This window comes from Neolamprologus multifasciatus, chromosome 14, assembly GCF_963576455.1.
Source record: "Neolamprologus multifasciatus chromosome 14, fNeoMul1.2, whole genome shotgun sequence".
Classification (NCBI taxonomy): Eukaryota; Metazoa; Chordata; class Actinopteri; order Cichliformes; family Cichlidae; genus Neolamprologus; species Neolamprologus multifasciatus.
Genome location: NC_140452.1, coordinates 40539980 through 40559491, shown reverse-complemented (window position 1 = coordinate 40559491; position 19512 = coordinate 40539980). Strand labels below are relative to the sequence as shown.

At 40.0% G+C, this 19512-nt stretch overlaps 1 protein-coding gene across 1 annotated transcript in view; it reads left to right on the top strand.

The window, feature by feature from the left end:
* The window catches only part of lrrc75a (leucine rich repeat containing 75A), a 69537-nt gene extending 52962 nt beyond the window's left edge, over window positions 1-16575 (top strand). The window contains exons 4-5 of the mRNA XM_085184771.1: window positions 8472-8745; window positions 9310-16575. Coding sequence (XP_085040897.1) covers window positions 8472-8745; window positions 9310-9909 — 874 coding nt within the window. The 3' untranslated portion in view covers window positions 9910-16575. The remainder of the gene's footprint in view (window positions 1-8471; window positions 8746-9309) is intronic.
* Window positions 16576-19512: the final 2937 nt, after the last annotated feature.

The following is a 19512-nucleotide window of genomic DNA, read 5'->3' as shown; positions in this document are numbered from 1 at the left end:
TGTCTGCAATTGGAGTGATGGGGGGGGGAGGGGGGGGGGGCTTAATGATGCACTTCAGTAATGTGACTGTACTCTTGACTCTGACCTGCAGTCCATGTACCATACCACCAGCTAATCTAACATGCAGGTGTTTGGACACACCAGAGGAAGGTTAAATACAAAGCTTCTTGCTGCTAGGCAACAGTGTTAGCTATTGAACCACCGCAGTGTCAGACTTCATGTTATTGTTTCATATTATGATTGTGAGTGAAATTTAAACTTAGTGTAGGGGTTTGCACATTTGCCCAACAAGGGAAGGATCACTGGTGCAAAAAAAAAGACAAAAAGCTTAGAAGTTGCATCAGGAAGGGTGACTGTTTAAAAAAAAAAAAAACCTTCAAATTAAGACGTGGTGCTTCCAGCTGTGGTGACCCCTTTTGAGTAAAGGAGCTGCTGAAAGAACCTTTTGGCTAACTGTGTTTACAGTAAGGATATTTAAAGGATCATATTGTAAGTTCAAGCCAAATAATTCTATTACTGACAGTAATCTTTTATTGTTAGTGTTGATGAGGGCCATAAAAGTGTTATTAACTACTTTTTTACTTTTATTCAGATTTTGTACACTCTTTTTGAAAGAAAGGAAAAAGAAAAACACAATGAGATTTCCAAAGCAGACTGTAGGTGTGTTTTCCTAGTCCAACTTTGGCTCTTTTTACTTTCTGTGCACTTCTTTGCTCTCTTTTTCCGCATTCCCAACCAGTCATGTGGGTGGCTACCCCTGCCTAATCCGGGCTCTGCTGGTGGAGTCTTCTTGTGAACAAGGAGTTCTTCTTTCCCACACTCACCAGCTCTCTGTTCATAGAGGAACATGACCTTGTTGGTGTTTTATCAGCAAGCACCTTGAGATTAAATTATTTAAATTACATTTGTTAATATAGGTCTTTGTAATGTGCTCCACTGGTGTTCTGATGAACAAAACAAAACAGTAGCTGTGACCCTCTAATGTAATACTTCCAAAGCAGTACTGTCAAAAGTCTGCATTTCTGGTCTATATGCCTCAAATGACCTACCCTACCATCTTCCTGTTTGTTTTTCATCTGGGGGAGAGGGGATCTCAGCTTGATCGGGGGGTGTGTCTTTTTCTCTAAAGCGTGGGATTCTGATCTGAAGCCAAATGTATCATGAGCTCTCTCAGCATCTTATCTGTTTTGGGTACACTGCAAGGCTTGCCTGTTCTATTTATTATTTTAAACCGGGAAGGGCGGCAAACCATGGGAAAGTAGTCCAGAAACATTTGTCCAAGCTGATGACACATCAGACGGAGGGCTATGATTGAAGATAGCCCTCAGGCTGATAAGTGTATAAATGTTTTCTACAATTGTGTGTGTTTGTCTGTTTCCTGTTCAGGGCAGAAAAACATTCAGCACAGACAGAGCTGGGCTGGGGTGGAGCAGTGAGCATGGGAGGAGATTATGAGCTCTATCAATTAGATCAGCGGTTTCAAACCACATGTAATGGAGAGCTGAGGTCATCGCTGCACCAGCTGTGTTAACTAATTAGCACACTTTCACTTAGAAAGGAGGAAATGGGCTGCTGCGTTGAGCTGGGTTGCTGCACAAACCTCTAGGGCCAATGTGGGAGGAAGTCTGATACCCAGATTGTGAGGGGTGGCCACAATAGCCTGGCGGTGTTTTTTTTCCCCACCCTATTTGCATTATTTCTAAGTTTGTTTCCTGTAAGGAATTATAAAGTACATATGTAAGTAGCTAGAGGTGGACTATTTTTCTCTCACTGTCAACAAACGGTGTGAGATAATACAATTATTTGTACTTGCGTGCACCATTATACAGGCTACTGCAATCCTAGGCCTTTCCATTAACCGCTTTCCAAAGACTTTTTTTTTTGTGTTTGTTTTTTAAATGGCCAAGCTTCCAGTTATATTAACTGCTGTACAAACCACATTTGGTCATATGCATTACCATTTTTTTTCCCATCAGAAAGACCACCACCATACTCAAGTGATTTACTTGACTCTTATTTTGACTAATTAAAAGTCATTGCTAGCCAGTGACAACAATCGATCCAGTCTGAAGGACCCTTTGAGATCTGGTTCCTGCACACTCATTCAGAGACCGAAATTACATAGAGAAACACTGAAGAAGCAGCCTGGCAGAGACTGGGTGCTGAAGCTGGCCGGTGATGAGATGCAGGTGGTCAGGCTGAGGGGCGGAAACACTAGCCCTCCACCCAAGAGCGGAGAAACCTCTGCTCAGTTCCTCCTAGACCCAGAGTGTTACGGAGTCTGAAACACCATGAAACCAGTGCTGGACTATGACATGGACCTGCATTTGCCGTTGGAGCTGCAGCAGATGGAGCACTGTATAAAAAAAACAAACTTTGACAGTTTTAAGGCCGGTTTCAGTTTTGATCCTGGTTTAGCAGTAAAAGATTCTGATATTTGAAATTCATCAGACAGCAGCCTCGGGGGTCATGTGTCATCAGATCAAAAAAATTGATCCTTAGGGAACATCTCAGGGAATCTATTTCGCTCCAGCTCTCCACTGATGCCAGCAGTCGGTATCAGTATAATGAGCGGTTTCTGTGCAAGTGGAAATCTGAGTGAAACTTTGCACCTCACTGTGATGTCGCCAACATTATTGAATCTTTAATATCACTAATTCACATTTGATTGATGATTATATAACTTATTATTAATACGCATACCAGAATATGGTGGCTTGATTTAAACAGACTCCAGTGGCTGGGCTTCTGTGTCAGGATTTAGCTGCTGCTAAAACAACCTTTTTCTACATTTAGTTTGCTACATCGCTAAAGTGTTGTACAATCCTACAATTTTCTTTTGTTCACATTTGACCCGAGTAACTGAGGAAAGAAATTGCACTGACATGCTAAGATCCCTTAAGATGTCAGGCTGCATACTTCAGGGAATTCATCAAATCCCATCCCAGAAAGGCATATCCATTACAAATAGAGATAAAGGATGTGAAAGGGGCAGAAACCAGACGAGAGCTATCCAGGCTGTTAACATGCCGTCTGTCACATTGAGGCCAGAGGCTAAAATTGCAGCTGCACACTGTCGATTGGAGAACACAGCGTGCTGCAAGTCTGTTTGCATTTTCATTGGAATTTGGCCAAAGTCTGTAAAGTTGTAATTTAATGGATGCTTGATGAAAGGATTTTGCGGGCAGCTCTGCGCACATGACATACTGGTCTCACCGCAACACATACAGTGGGGCAAAAAAGTATTTAGTCAGCCACCGATTGTGCAAGTTCCCCCACTTAAAATGATGACAGAGGTCAGTAATTTGCACCAGAGGTACACTTCAACTGTGAGAGACAGAATGTGAAAAAAAAATCCATGAATTCACATGGTAGGATTTGTAAAGAATTTATTCGTAAATCAGGGTGGAAAATAAGTATTTGGTCACCTCAAACAAGGAAAATCCCTGGCTCTTACAGACCTGTAACGTCTTCTGTAAGAAGCTTTTCTGTCCCCCACTCGTTACCTGTATGAATGGCACCTGTTTGACCTCATCATCTGTATAAAAGACACCTGTCCACAGCCTCAACCAGTCAGACTCCAAACTCCGCCATGGCCAAGACCAAAGAGCTTTCGAAGGACACCAGGAAAAGAATTGTAGACCTGCACCAGACTGGGAAGAGTGAATCTACAATAGGCAAGCAGCTTGGTGTGAAAAAATCAACTGTGGGAGCAATCATCAGAAAATGGAAGACATACAAGACCACTGATAATCTCCCTCGATCTGGGGCTCCACGCAAGATCTCATCCCGTGGGGTCAAAATGATCATGAGAAAGGTGAGCAAAGATCCCAGAACCACACGGGGGGACCTGGTGAATGACCTGCAGAGAGCTGGGACCAAAGTAACAAAGGTCACCATCAGTAACACACTACAACGGCAGGGAATCAAATCCTGCAGTGCCAGACGTGTTCCGCTGCTGAAGCCAGTGCATGTCCAGGCCCGTCTGAAGTTTGCCAGAGAGCACATGGATGATACAGCAGAGGATTGGGAGAATGTCATGTGGTCAGATGAAACCGAAGTAGAACTTTTTGGTATAAACTCAACTCGTCGTGTTTGGAGGAAGAAGAATACTGAGTTGCATCCCAAGAACACCATACCTACTGTGAAGCATGGGGGTGGAAACATCATGCTATGGGGCTGTTTTTCTGCCAAGGGGACAGGACTCTGGAGTCCTGGAGTCCTGGAGTGGCCTAGCCAGTCTCCAGACCTCAACCCCATAGAAAATCTGTGGCGGGAGTTGAAAGTCCGTGTTGCTCGGCGACAGCCCCAAAACATCACTGCTCTTGAGAAGATCTGCATGGAGGAATGGGCCAAAATACCAGCTACTGTGTGTGCAAACCTGGTAAAGACCTATAGTAAACGTTTGACCTCTGTTATTGCCAACAAAGGTTATGTTACAAAGTATTGAGTTGTATTTTTGTTATTGACCAAATACTTATTTTCCACCCTGATTTACGAATAAATTCTTTACAAATCCTACCATGTGAATTCATGGATTTTTTTGTTCACATTCTGTCTCTCACAGTTGAAGTGTACCTCTGGTGCAAATTACTGACCTCTGTCATCATTTTAAGTGGGGGAACTTGCACAATCGGTGGCTGACTAAATACTTTTTTGCCCCACTGTATCCAGTGTTCAATCATGTCGGTGTATGTGAACTATCAGTGATCTGCTTGTTTTGCTGCATAGCCGCTTCCACTTCGCTCACTTGAATGCGGTGCTGCTTCTTGCTGCTGCTTTCAGCGTGTCACTCACGCCAGCATCCACCTGAAGGATCTGATTGATTCTAGTTCCCTTTACAAGGATCTTACGGTCTTTGCTCCACATTCCTTGTGAGGTGAGAATATTCCAAGTGACAAAGGTTAAGCCTGTAGACCTGTGCAAGGCTGGAGAAGTGATAGTATAAATTTTTAACAAAAAAACCCCCCCCAAATTCTCAAGTTCTGGCTTGTTAAACTTAAATATAAGCTGCTTTAGACATTCAGCATCTTTAGAACATAAAGGGTTTTTTAGTTTTAACTGTATGAATCAGGGCTGAAAATATTTTCAGTCCCCTAATACCAATATCCAAGAAGGTCAGGACTAAAACGTAGGCTGTATAATGTAACTTTAAAAAGAAATTAGACTTGCAGTTCATTCAAACAGTTTCGACTGAATATACAAAGACACGAGGAAACAAAACCTTACTGTAGTTTTGGTGCTTATTTTGAATTTTAAGTCGACAACACATTTCAAAAAAAGCACTTGGCAACAGTGGGACAGAAAAACTCCTTTTTAACAGGAAAAACTCTGCAGACTGCCATTGGTTGGAGACAGACTTACTACTTGGCTAACTTATTTGGAAATTATTGGCTTTTGTTTGGTTTTTTAATACTTCGCACAGGTCATCGTTAAGATTCCCAGTCATTTTATAATATGCCCAGTGTCCCAAGATTACCTCTTACACATGATGGTGTCACAGCTAGCAGGGCAAGCCATGTGGAATTTAATGAATGACCCAAGGTGCAGGCAGCTTTCAGATGTCAGTGAGTGTTATTAGGGAGGTGAACTAAACAGAACCTGAGGATAACCTAAACTGGAGAAAACTAATAGCAACTGACCTGAAATGGCACTGCAGGGAGACTCAGGGAAACCATACAGGAAAACACAGGGAGTTACATAGACAAACCAGCACAAGAAAACACAGGGCTTAAATACACACAGGGCAATCAGGGAATGGGAGATAGGAGAGAGACACAGCTGGGATTAATTGGACATAATGAGACAAGGGGAAGCAAAACTGGAAACATTGACAAGAGAAACAGACCTTCAAAATAAAACAGGAAACACAGACAAAACTCTGAACACGCAAACTTAACACAGACTGGGGAGACAGAACAAAGGAACTTGAAATGTGGAACAGGACACAAAATACTAGGGATAATCGCAAACAACTCAAAATAAACAAAACCACAGAATATTAATAAATTTAAACATAAACACGGAGTCAGACTCTGGGCCATGACAGATAGACAAAAACTCTCACAGTCACTGGAACATCTCTTGGACAGCTAAACAGAAATAGACCTCACATCAGAGACATGGAGGCAGAAGGTGGATATTCAAAAGAAGGAAACAAAACTAAACGGGAGAAGCACAACCCATCAAGAGGCACTTAAATACACTATACTAACACTGTACAAAAGCAAGGATGTCAAACTCATTTTACTTCATGGGCCGCATACTTTGGCCATAAGTGGGCTGGATAAGTGAAACTCCCCTTTCTGTCAGTGAAAAGAAGTCTAACTACACATTTAATAGCTGTGATTTAGAGCTCTTAGAGCTTAAAGTGTAAGAAATAAATGTGTAAAATGCAGATATGAATGTCCTGTAATTATAAATTGGAAAATGTATTTTAATGACAGAGTATTTCTTCTTCTTTTTTTCCCCATTTTTTTTACTTGAACCCACAGAGTAAAAAAACAGGAATGTCATTTATTGTTTATCTATTACTTTTTTACAGTCTTTATTGTGATGTAAAACTTATGAGTAAATTGTTAAAAGTCTTTACATTTTCCAAACTTGCTCAGTGGGTCAGATTGGAGTCTTTAGTGGGACACCCCTGACATAAAGGGACAACATGGAAAATCATGGCATAGCATCCTGATGCTAATTAAAAGAACTGTTTCTTGCTATATGTGTATGGCCTTCATTGGCCTCGGGTTGTATATGTGACAGATATGACCTTTTTAGAGCAAGACCCCCAGAAAAAAACCCCAGCGATAGGATGCTGGTTCTGCTGACCCCACCATCACTGTGACAAAGACGGATGAACACATCACTCCAATACCAGAGACAGACAGCAGGTTCCCCTCCCCCACACAAATCAAACTAAAAATACATGCTGGCGACAGAAGACTTTCTGGAATGTATGGGATAGTGAGGAAAACATTTTTGGAGGTCTAAATTTGACCCACTGCTTTGCTTTAGGCTGCTCTGCCTTTGATGCCTCTCGTGTCCCTCTGGTATGTGAGTAGATAAGCATACTCAGCTGTTGATGATAACAATTAAATCTCACAGCTACTTGTTTCTCAGAAAACCTTTGGCAGGCTTTGTGCTGCTCAGAGCTGAAGGTCTCATGTTTCATCGATGTAAACGCTCGTGGCACAAAGTTTTGGCAGTGCCACCATAGTGGCTGGTAGAAGCAGATTTACCTCCAGTGGGTTAATCCTCAATTAAATATCCTCCTTTGTGTGTGTCCCAGAACGTCACAACAATGTGTGTGTTATTTGCGAGCGATAATTGGTGCTGGCTGACGGCTTGTTTTCACTTGCAAGATGGCAAAATGAAACTTCTGATTAGTATTCTTCTTTCCTTTTCACCCGACCCCAGATGAATTCTTTGTGCTCCGTTCATTATGTAATTCTCGACCAGGCAACCCGCTGGGTTTATTTTTAGCTACATCCGTGCGGTTGGAGAGTATAAAGCTTTGGGTGATTTGCTGCTCAATTGCAATTTTTTTAATTCAGCGCACTTCAGTTTCTTAAGCGTTAAATCCCTTCAGTGTGTCTGTCTCTCTGCTTGTGTGCCCCCAAATATCCCTTTAACCCCAGCCTGCTCTTTCTGTAGTTTCCATTAGCTTCCAATGTACAATGCGTACTTGACCTTATGCAGTGTGGCCATATTGTTTTCTAGTTTTGAAGCTTATTTCAGACGTCTGAGACAGACAAGTGTGAGTTGGATGGTGGTTGGCAGAGATCTTTGGATGGTTGGATCTTATTAAGTAGCCGTGATACGACTTATCATGACTGAATATTAAATACAATTTTCTCTGTCAGGGACTGCACAAGGACTTATTAGTGTCACTGATAGTTCTGGCCTTATGTTACTTTACATTTAAATCCAATAAGTTCCACACAGTGAGCTGAACAGACTTTAAATCAGGCAGAAAGAGATTATAAGTGGAAAAAGTGGAATCTCAGGCAGTACTTGCACAGCCACAGACGATGTGAGTCACTGAGTTTAGAAATGAGGAAAGAAAGGTTTATCCACTTTTGCCTTTTTTTTTTATTCACACGTTGCCATTCTGTTGTTGTAAAAATTGTGAAGCTGCAGCATTTCTATGACTAATGGAGTTGGCTGATATAATGCTACACAATAACAATTATTTGTGAATAAATGGTCAGAAAGTGAATTATTTACAGAGTAAGAGTACTCAGACACGACCCCTATTTAGAGACGCTGTGTGAAATTTACCTCAAAATGCAATTATTTGTAAATGTTTCAGTGTAAACATTCTAAATGTTTTCTGTGCCCTATTGTGAATAAAATATGGACTCATGAGATTTGCAAATCATTAATTAATCATTTCATTGTTTACATTTTGCAAAGCATCCAACGTTTTTGGAGTTCATAACTGACACAGAGCATCATTTTCTGTCTGTCTCCAGTCTGAAGGCAGTGCTGTCAGCCCCTCCATCCAGCGGGGCATTGGATCTTTCCGGCATCCCTCTCACAGCTCGGGACATGGAGCGTCTGTGTGCGCACCTGCAGCGCTACACATCTACTCTGATCAGCCTGGAGCTGGGCTTCACTGAGCTCACAGACGAGGCCTTCCTCCTGCTGCTCCCCACACTGGCCTCTCTCCCACACCTGGAGACTCTGGCACTGAATGGAAACAGGCTGACCAGAACGATTCTGAAGGAGCTGACAGACGCCCTGAAGGTCAGAAAGTCAGATATCAATGTTTTCATACAGTGCTTTTACTATTTTATATACTCAGATCCCTCAGATGTTAGGAGTGTCTGAAGCTGCGTACTATATACTTATATTTGACAAAGGAAACTCCAGAAAAGGGGAAACTGTTGCTTAAACCAAAATAAATTTAGTTTTGAGCCTTGATAGCCCTACAATATAAAATTCAAGTCACTAATAATCCTTTTTGCAAAGTGTTTTTCACTAGTGTTCAGTGCTGAAATCAGTCTCCCAGTAGTTCCTGAATGATTCCAGGTTTCCACCTTAACAACTAAGGCTTTTTATCACTTAGCTAGAGCAGCTTGGTTTTTCTTTCTTCAAAACATGGGTAAATAATATCTGAGAGAAAGTGACAAATCAAAAAATATTTTCTGTGATCTAATCTGGTGTTAGTTTTTATTTTTTTCTTTCTTTGAAATTTATACTAACAGACTGACCAGTTTGAGGATTTTAGCTTGATTTGTTGCATTTATGTTGAAAATACCTATTGAACATAGTGCTTATACTGCAACATGGGAATATTTTTTTCCTCAGGATCCGGGCAGTTTCCCAAGCGTGACATGGATTGACCTGGGCAACAATGTGGATATTTTCTCCCTGCCGCAGCCCTTCCTGGTCAGCCTGAGGAAGCGCTGTCCCAAGCAAGGCAACCTGCCCACCATCCAGGAATTTGGAGAGAGCCAGGCCAGCGACCCCCCTGAAAGGCTACGGGGTTTTGGGGAAGAGGAGGAAACAGACGACACCAACCGGACTGAGAGCATGGGCGAGCTCCGTTCAGAAGTAGAGGAAGAGCTGGATGGAGAGATGGAGATACAGGAGATGATGGAAGAGCTGCTGGACTTTGACAGGGAGGTACAAGGGAAGGAGGATGAGGAGGAGAGCATGTGGACAGTAGGGGAGCACAGGAAAGGAGGGGCGAGGAGGAGAGAGAGGGGAGGGGATGAGGAGGAGAAGAAGGAGAGGGTGGTGCAGAGGAGAGAGGAGCGCCCAAAGAGGAGGACAAGGGCAGTGATGGCAGAGTACGAGGATGACACGCAGAGCTGTTCGAGCCAGTCGCAACACTCATCTGGAGCAGTGGAGCCAATGAGAGTCGAGGAAGACGAGTTTACCGACCAATCAGAACACTTTACCTGATCGGTCCCCACTGCTCGGTTTATGTTTAACTTCCTGTGTCTACTTCTACATGGAAGGAGGCGAGAGAATTCTGTGGCTAAAAATGCTGCAGTGCTGCATAAATGTGCCACTCGATGTCCCTCCCCTGATCTGAATCACAGCTTCAGACGCTGATGAAGTGGCTGCTGAACTCAGACTGAAACTCAAGCCAATCCCCAGCAGGAAGTGTGTTTTACCTTAGCTGTCTGTTGTTTAAAGTACTAATAGACCACAGATGCTATTGCATAGTATAGACTGATAAATTATATCACACGAGGCTTTCATGTATAGAATGTTAATCTATATTCAGGTCCTTCCTCCTTGTAATCCCAGTAATACCTACATGTGCCTGTAACACGTCCCATTCCTGGTTAAAAGACAAAGTAATCAGGGCCTTTATAAGGAAATGTTTTTGCCAAAAACTACAAGTGGAACTGTGTAAAAGGCCCACGTGGGTCAAAGGCCAGCCTGATGGATCGGAAGATATCCTTTGTTGAATCCAGTTGCTGCTTAAGAAAATGAACAGATGCACTCTGTTTTAGAAGAAGAAATGTGATGTGAAATTTGATGAAGGTGAAATTAGTAAGCTAAAAAACCACCCTGATAATAGCTAGAGCAATGAGTGACTCTGGAAGAAAAAGGTCCTGTTTCCAAGGCTATGCAAGGGAGAGCGGGTGACGATGAGCCAGCTTTTACTTTAGTCAACCTTTAGCTAAGAGGAGTAATAACTTCAGGAAATTATATCTCGCCTGAAAACTTATCAGACGTAGCTAACTCAACTAAACAACAAGATATTTCATCTCAAAATGTGGGAAGTTGAGCTTAAAACAGATGATGATCCATCTGAGAAAATAGTAACAAACCATTCTTCTAACCCTACGTGTAATTATTTAGAATTTGATCTCAACTCCTGGTTATTAAATAGACATTACAGCTTTTTTGTCTATAGTGCTAAAAGATGAAGATACTTCGCTGTCCCTCTTAAGGAAAAGCTTAAATTGGATGAAAGCTTTGTTGCTTTGAGGGTATTTTCATTGTTTTTCATTTTCACTGTCATGACAAAAAGTTTTGGAGGTGGCACAACAAATTTATTAAGTTTTTGAAACATATTAAACCTTTATAATGGTTCTTCACTGTATCAAAGAAACATGAAAAATAAACTAAATAAAAAATGAAGCAAAGGAAAACAAACCCAGATCTGTTGGCCTCGACTGTACAATCTCAACTTTTGCATTAAAAGTTAACAACATTTAACATAAAACACCAATATAGTCAAAAATATAATAAAAACCAACTCTGTTTAAGATAAAATATTCCTGTGCCCCATACAGATAGTTATAGAATCACTGGTTTAATTAACACATATCTAAACCAATCAAACTCTAAACACAGCATAACTGAAATAATGATCAAAACTCTACTAAACTGAGGATTTGATCCATTACCTGCATCTTTATGATTGTTATTTCAGAAGTAATAGCTAAATGCATAACTCTTAGTATGCAGGATGAAGTAGAGTAAACTTAATCTAATGTAAGAAAACCTCAAAACTATAATAAATTAAGTTAAATTAAGCTTTGCTGCTGTACCTGGAAAGCTTTGACAGACAATTATTTTGGGAAAGGATCTTCTAGCTACTTCATCTACCTTGTTCTCGCATGAAAAACTAAATTTAAGGTCACATGACTAAAGCCTACCCAATTTATCAGTGGGCAAATACTATGGCAGATGTTAGTATCCACATTTATAACAGCACAAAAAGTTACTTTCAAAAGTTAAAATGATATAGAAAAAATTCTAAATTCCTATATTGCTGTGCTATACACATATAGGTGCTCAGATATAGGTGGAAGGCGACCTTACCTACTGGCTCATCTTATCCCTTTGTCCCCTGCAGTGGATAGAAGTGTTAACCTCATTGCCATGCATCCCAAAGCCAAGTGCTGAAATATTTAGTAGCCTTTTTCCTCATAATCCAGGTCATGCTTCACACCGCGGCGCTGTACACTAGAGTGCATCACACGCTTACAGTGCTGTGCTTGTATATAGGTCGCTGCTATGCTGTACACTGGGTTACAACACAATATCCTTATACAGTATGTAGCTCTCACCTGGCTTGTGCTTTCTCTCCATGTGTCACTTATAATCCCTGCAAAGCTTTAATAAACTGTATTTTTAGACGTACAGTACATATATATATATATATACATATATATAACTAATCATTTTTATCTGACAGATTTTTTAGATTGTATATTAGCTACTTCACAAGTACTATCACTGAATTCAAGAATTTGTATATTTTAAGGGGTTTGCAGTTGCAGTATTCATGTTTGTGAATAACTCTTGAAGGAAGAGCTGACCCAGTTTAATGACTGCCTGATCACTGAAGAAAGACTCTGTCCAGGTAAAGAATATTACATTGGAGCAAAGTAAATGTCACCTTAAAACAGTCAAAATTGCAAACTTTTTTTTCTCTCAGACCGTGGCCCTAGGTATTAATACGCTCACCTTTGGAGCTGTTTATGTGTGTATCATAGCAAATGAAGGCTTTTTGTGATGTACTGCTTTGCAACATCATCATAAATTAGCATAAACACAGCTGGCTCCATTATAGAGCTATCTTGAATCACTAGCTAACAGCAGGGGATCTGCATAATAACAGAAACCCTGCCAAAGATATAGAACTGGCTGCGCTAGTCACAAAAAAACCCTCTATTGTAATTCTTTTTATTATTATTATTTGTAGAGTTGTTCAATTGAAAGGCTTTGAGAAGTGAGAGAGGCTAACACTGATGTTGTTATGAGACAGTGCTGAAGCTCTGATGAACAGAAAGCATGTGGACAGTAACGCATGAAAGGAAAGGGCCTGATCCCAGTTTCCAAACTAATAACCTTTGAAGCCTGTCCCTCTAAGGGCGTGAGGCCTTAATGTAGACCTAATTGTTTTTCCCTAGTGTCCCTATTGCCTACATACAAGTTTTAAAGATGAGGTCAGAGTATGCAGACCCTTTCCAAAAAATTAGAATATCATGGAAAAGTTTATTTATTTCCATAATTCCATTCAAAACGTTAAACTTTCAGGATTATAGATTCAGATCCCGCAACTTAAATGATTTCAAGTACTTAGTTGTTTATTTGTACGTTTGTAAATTTGGGCTGATGTCTTCATAGTATTCTAATTTTTTGAAATCATGTTTTCATGGATTTAATGAGCTGGAAGCCCAAATTATGTACAAAAAAACAACTAAGTACTTGAAATTGTTTAAGTTGTGGGCCCTGAATCTATAATCTATGAAAGTTTAAAGTTTTGAATGGAATTATGGAACTAAATAAACTTTTCCATGATATTCTAATTTTTTGGAAAGGGATTTACTCACATACACAGACGTATAGAGACATATATATGAGTAAATCCCTGACAACAGCTCACGTTTCACACTGCTTTAAACACTCAGTTTCAGATAAATTTTTCTACTCTTGGTTCTGTATGTGTATTAGAGTGGATACCCCTTGTATGGTCATCTCAGGCACTGTTCTGATGTGAGCACAAAGGTCCCACCTTGTTGTTTAGATCTTCTATTGTTATCTCAGACAAATGAACTGAGTAGCTACACCAAGACCCAGGATGTTATGGCTTAGTCACACTGGTCATTTAGTGATTGTATAGAATCTTTTTGCATTCGGTGACCAGCTGCAAGTTACTTTGATCACCAGCTGGTCTCCCAGAGACTAAGCACACAACATCGTCAACATCTGGATAAATGCTTTCGATCATAGGGCGGCTGCACAGGTTGCCTGATGGGAGGCAACCCATCTCCAAGTAATCAAAGTCCAATTCAGACTGGTTGCAAATAGACAACTATTTTTTTAAATACAGGAAGAGAACACATTACAAGATTACGATCTGAGTCACTCTGGACCAATGAGTGAAACTCATGTGTAATGCATTTTGTTGCAATAAGGGACTTGACTCAGCTGGTTGCCAACTAGCAACCAGATATTACTGTGGTTGAACTGCTGTCCTGCAGCAACTGCAACTCTGTCTGTTTCTGAATTTCTGGTTCAAACCTGTGAGGTTCTGGCTGAACTCTGAAGCTAATGTGAATTTCTGTTTAAGGTGAAGGTCTGTGTATGTAAACAGCAACAGAATTAACATTTTCACTAATCTATCGCCGTTGTTTGCTGTATTATCACAAACAGATTGCATGTAATTGCCAACTTGACCCCATTCAGTCTCAATCTGATAACAGGCTGACTCCATCTTATTGCTGTTTTATTGCAGCACTAAAATAGGTGCAGGTTCAGGTGATTCTAACGTAAGAGTAAATGATTTTTTTTTTTCATCCAAAATGTTTTAGCAGATTAATTAATACTGATACAGATGGGGGGGAAAAAAGCAGTGCCAAATTTCGCCAATTGGATAGCATTTAGAGAATACCACACTGACACCTGAAACTGTGTCCAATTCAATATGAAGGCTCGATATGACCTGTGCAGCTTCCTTCTGGAAAAAACAGAATCAAATCAGAACTGAATCAACAGCAGTTTCAACAATAAAAGATTTAGGTGTCTTATTAGAGACAAAAAAGAGGCTAATGTAGTCTTTAGAAGCTCATTCCCTCTGATTCTGCACCCCTAGTATTTCTTCTTTTTAAATCTTTAGCCTTCAGACCTAACAGGTGGCGACTCGAGGGGCATCACCTGAGGACACATATGCAAACCTTAGCGGTTGAAAATAGAAGCCAAAAATCGCATTTACCACATTTCCTGGAGTGACCACTGGTTCTAAACATAAATGTCCCCCATGTTAAACTTTACCTCAGAATTAACCATGTTTGTAGCCTGGTATGGAAACATTTTGGTCTGTACAGATACTCATTTGGATCTGACTAAGGCTTAAAGTTGGTGGCTGCTAAATGTACTATAGTTGATAGCTTCCTGCTAATCATCACTTTAGCTAATTCCACTTCCTGAATTGGACCTCTTTACCATGTTTGTGCTGTTAATGTCTTTTCTGGAAGTTATTGAGTTGCTGTGTGGCGCAAAGAGTGGCATCCAAGACACGAATGCAGTTTGCCTATTATGTTAGCTACCATTGCTGATAACTTAACTCAGAACTAAACCGCCACCCGCTTGTCATTCCTGGCTCTAAAAATGTGGCACAGCTAGAGCCAAAATGCAAATGTTGAGGTTTTAAAATGCAGAGTGTGGAAACCAGTGGGTGAAGTCACCGGTGACCATGTCCATCTTTTATATAGAGGTATATGGCCTTTATTACTGAAACCAAATAAAAGCCCCAAGACCTGTACACAGATATAAGTGTATAAAACAAGTGCATCTTCCCTTTAATACTCATCAAGAGCTTTTACTGTAAGACAAGAAACTAATGAAAAGCATTGAAATAAACAAATCCAGCCATTTAGCAATTTACCTCATACCATAGTGTGTTCAGCAGTAATAACATGATACTTATAGGTAACCAACATGTCACACAAGCTGCTAGCTGCTCCCTTTTACTACATTAATACAACATAGGCTGTAGAAATTCAGTGGTAAATCAGTGGAATCTAATTACAAAGAGAAGCATCCCTTTAATGCATCTTTACAAGGACCTAGTATTCCATTGTCCCTGTAAAACCACTTTAACCAACAGCGCGTTAATACGAACCCTTTAAACAGAGGCAGATGTAAAGCATGTGACACTGAACTCACACTGTTGAAGTCCGTCCTTGAGAGCCACATTGAACTTATTTTTAGCAATTCTCTGTATAGAGTGTCAAATATTGATTGTTGTACAGTGAGTTCAGTTTGTGGTATGTAAAGCATCCACTGGCTTTGTGTACCACTCGTGGTTTGGACTCCATTCTTGGGGTAAGAGTCTTGCTGAAGCTTGCGAATTTACATTGGCTGAAACATGTCTTTGACTGACTGCAGGAGAGGGATATGTACATCATTTTGTCTGCTTTTATGTTGAGGTCATGGGAAATCAAAGCAAAGGGAAATCAAATTAAGCTGATATGCTCATTTGAAGTATTTGAATATATACATATGTAAAGATTCTTCAAACTTGCTTGTCAGAAACTCTCATATTGTTCAGCTTTACTTTCTTCAGCCCTGAGCAAGCAAACTGGTTGAAATTGTGGCCATATGTCTATAGTTTGGTGATTTGTCCTTCCCCTTCCTCTGTACAACTATCTACTCATTGCCACGTGCAGAATGACCTGTCCTTTTGATGCAAACTGTGGTTTTCAGCTTGTGGAGTTATAAATGTTTCCAGTGACAAGAGGATGTGAAGTCCATGCGTACGTCTTGTCCAAGGACTCTTGCTGCTTTATTGTGAGTTGTAAAAAGAAACATGGAAATTTGAATTTGAAGGTATGGGTGTCTGTAGCCTTGAATCGTTTATGATTCTTTCCTCAGTATCAGTTTTTCTGTCTATAGCATATACCTCTATGATATTCTCCATGTTCCATTTGTCCCAAAGTTTCTTTGTTTTCATGCCACTTTATCACGTTGATTCTTTTAAAGGAAAACTCATTCATTTCATTCAAATTTAAGATGAAATTGTAAAACCTGATTGTCTGCTGTTTTGCCATGGATCTTATCAATAAATTCTCTGAAGGGAAAAACCCTGCCTTACTCTTACGTTTGTGTTTTCCTCATGTGTTCATGTGTTAGCTACAGCAAATATTTGTAGGACACATCATACATACATCTGACGCTATAATACTATAGCGTATTAACATGTGGATAACTGTTATCTGTGCTTCTTAAAGTGATTTATATTATAAACAGTCATCAAATGATGTGCCAGCAGAACAACAGGAAAAACAATGGGCTTGTTATAAACTCTTTCTTGTTATCAAGTCATTAACAGCCAAGTCTTTACTAAATGGTCATGGCTGTTCTCCTGACAGATGAATTTATACATGCATATTAATAAATTCACAAAATACATGTTCTAATAACTCATTTGATATGCATCTATAATGATCCAAAAACACAGCATAGTGCAGTTGTAAACAAATGTATTCTATCATATGTCTGGGTTAGGGTTAGCAAGTGCACTGTGGTGGATTAAAAGGTAATAAATGACACTATAATAAAATCCATTTGTGTCAGCATCCTGAAATTGTTTTAACAAAGCTAGCGTTTTGCTTTCAAGGAGCAGAAAATAGCAAAAGGGAACAGATTTATAACATTTTAAAAGTGGTCTTGAGCAATAGTTCTCCAGGTTTTCTCATGGTCTTTCAAATTTTTCTTTGGACATTGATGGCTTTTTCACCCATTTTCAGTCCAGTCCTTGAAACTTACCATTCTCAGAGGAATGTGTTTTGTTCTTTAAACCACTTAACACTGACCTGTAAGTCATGCATAAAGAAAGCACCTGACTCCAGGAATGAACTAGTGCAGTGTCTACACCTTATTTGCTCTAATTTCTGTAGTTGACCCAATGAAAAAAGCCAAAATAATAACTCAGTTTGACAGGCATGAAATAGTATTTTTGCACTAATGTGGAGATTTCCAAAATAGTATTAGCCAAAGACTTGGTGTATCTCGGTGTGTTGTGCAGTGTGACCTTAAAAATATGAGGAAACCTTACAAGTGGAAGACATAAGGAGAAGTGGCAAAACATTACTGAAGCAATGTGGGATCATCTTCACATAGACCAGAACAAAAGGCATCCAGCATCCAAAGAAGAGCTTTGAATGTCCTTCAAGAAGCCTGGAGAATTGTTCCTGAAGTCTACTTAAAGGCTGACAAGAAATCGGCCTTAGAGAGTTCAGACTGTGTTGAATCATACCAAACATTGACTTTCAAGCTTGTTATAATTGTACAGACTGATTTTGACTTATATGCAGTATTTTTTTATTTATGTCTGCACATTTCAATCAGTCATTGTACTGATTTCCCATTTTCTTCACAAAACACAAAGAAACGGGAAGAGGTGGCTCAAGAGCTTTTGCACAGTAATGTACTGTAGCTTTAAATTATAACATTATATAAAAGTTGAAGAGACATTTGCTTTGCCAATTAATTCTTTTTAAAAACAATGCCTATTTTGTATTTCATATCTTTTTGGCTGATAGTGGAGATAATTTCCCATGTGTCCAGGCGTCAGACACTAAGTGACACCACCAATCAGAGGTTCTGTGTCCATGTCCTAAGAGGCCAGAATTATACTGGTGGCATAAGTGGGATCTGTTGTCCATCTGCAGCCTGTTAGACTCACACATCCAACCCAAAAGGCTGTTTGAACTATGTTTTGTGGACAGCTGAGAACAAGTTGAAAGTTTTTTTGCATCACCACTAAATGTGAGGACATCTACCTCACATTTGAAACTGCCTTCTGTTCCAGCTCCTCTACCACCCCAACATCCCCCTTTAGGCATCAGGGGATGTTTCCTATCACTCCCCAATTTTACATTACATTATTGTAGGGGTGATGCACGTGGAGTCCAGATCCCAAATCCTCACTGTATTCTGCTAGGGTAATAAGTCAGTCATTTCAAAATGTGAGTCTTGTAATTCCCAGTAGAGTTGAGGCTCTGTGGACATGGAGATAATTATACATTTAGAGAGATTAAGTGGTAAATGGTATAGTAGCAAACAAACAGTAGAACAGAGTAATTTTTTTCCAGTCCCCTCTCCTCTTCCTGTTAAAAGGCAGTTTCCCTTCCCGCTGTCACCAACTGCTTACTCATAAGGGGTCATTTGATTATTAGGTTTTTTCTCTGTATTACTGTAGGGTTTGTTTGTTTGTTTTCTGTTTTATATAGCACCAAATCACAAAAACAGTTGCCTCAAGGTATAAAACATATATTCTGTACATTCCTGTGTTTCTTGAGGAGAAACACGGGAATATACATGGAATACACAAAGGCTGTAATCAGCTTTTATTTTATCATTGTTTTCTGCGTGATGCAATACTCCAGATTTGCTTTACCTCAGTATTTACAGCGATCAAGTGTTGATGTTGGTGGTACACATAGAACATGACCTGCTTTCTTCTGTGGTTACATTTGGTTGCAGAATGAAGCTCTCTTATCCACAGAAAACTTAGCAGGTAGAATTTACTTTAACTAGTCTCACAGGAGTACCGAAGCTTGACATTTAGGTGTGAGAGCCGGTATATTGAAGAGTCTTTGAGTGACACCTAGCGGCCAATATTACAAAATGCAGCTAATCTATTTTATGTTCACTTGGTTAAGATGAAAAGATATGAAGTTATTTACTTTACTGTGTGAGAAAGAATAATTAGCATAACGCTCTGCGCTCGGTGCAGCAGTGGGGATAAGCTTTGGTTTTCAAAACCCACCACCATAAAACACAAGACAAAGTTAGCCCGAGCAGGAAAAGCGCTTTTGTGACCGTCGCCACAATACAACTTTAAAAATGTTTAATTTCTGTAAGAAAACACGCACGAATAAGCGACATGGCATCTTATGATAAGCTCCTCTAAATGTTGTAAGTATTTTCGTGCTTGTTTTTCAAAAGACGTCGCTCGAAGCGGATAATGGACGAGACGACTAGCTGACGCTGTCACGCTGGCGCGTGCGCCGTAAGTGTGATACATCATAT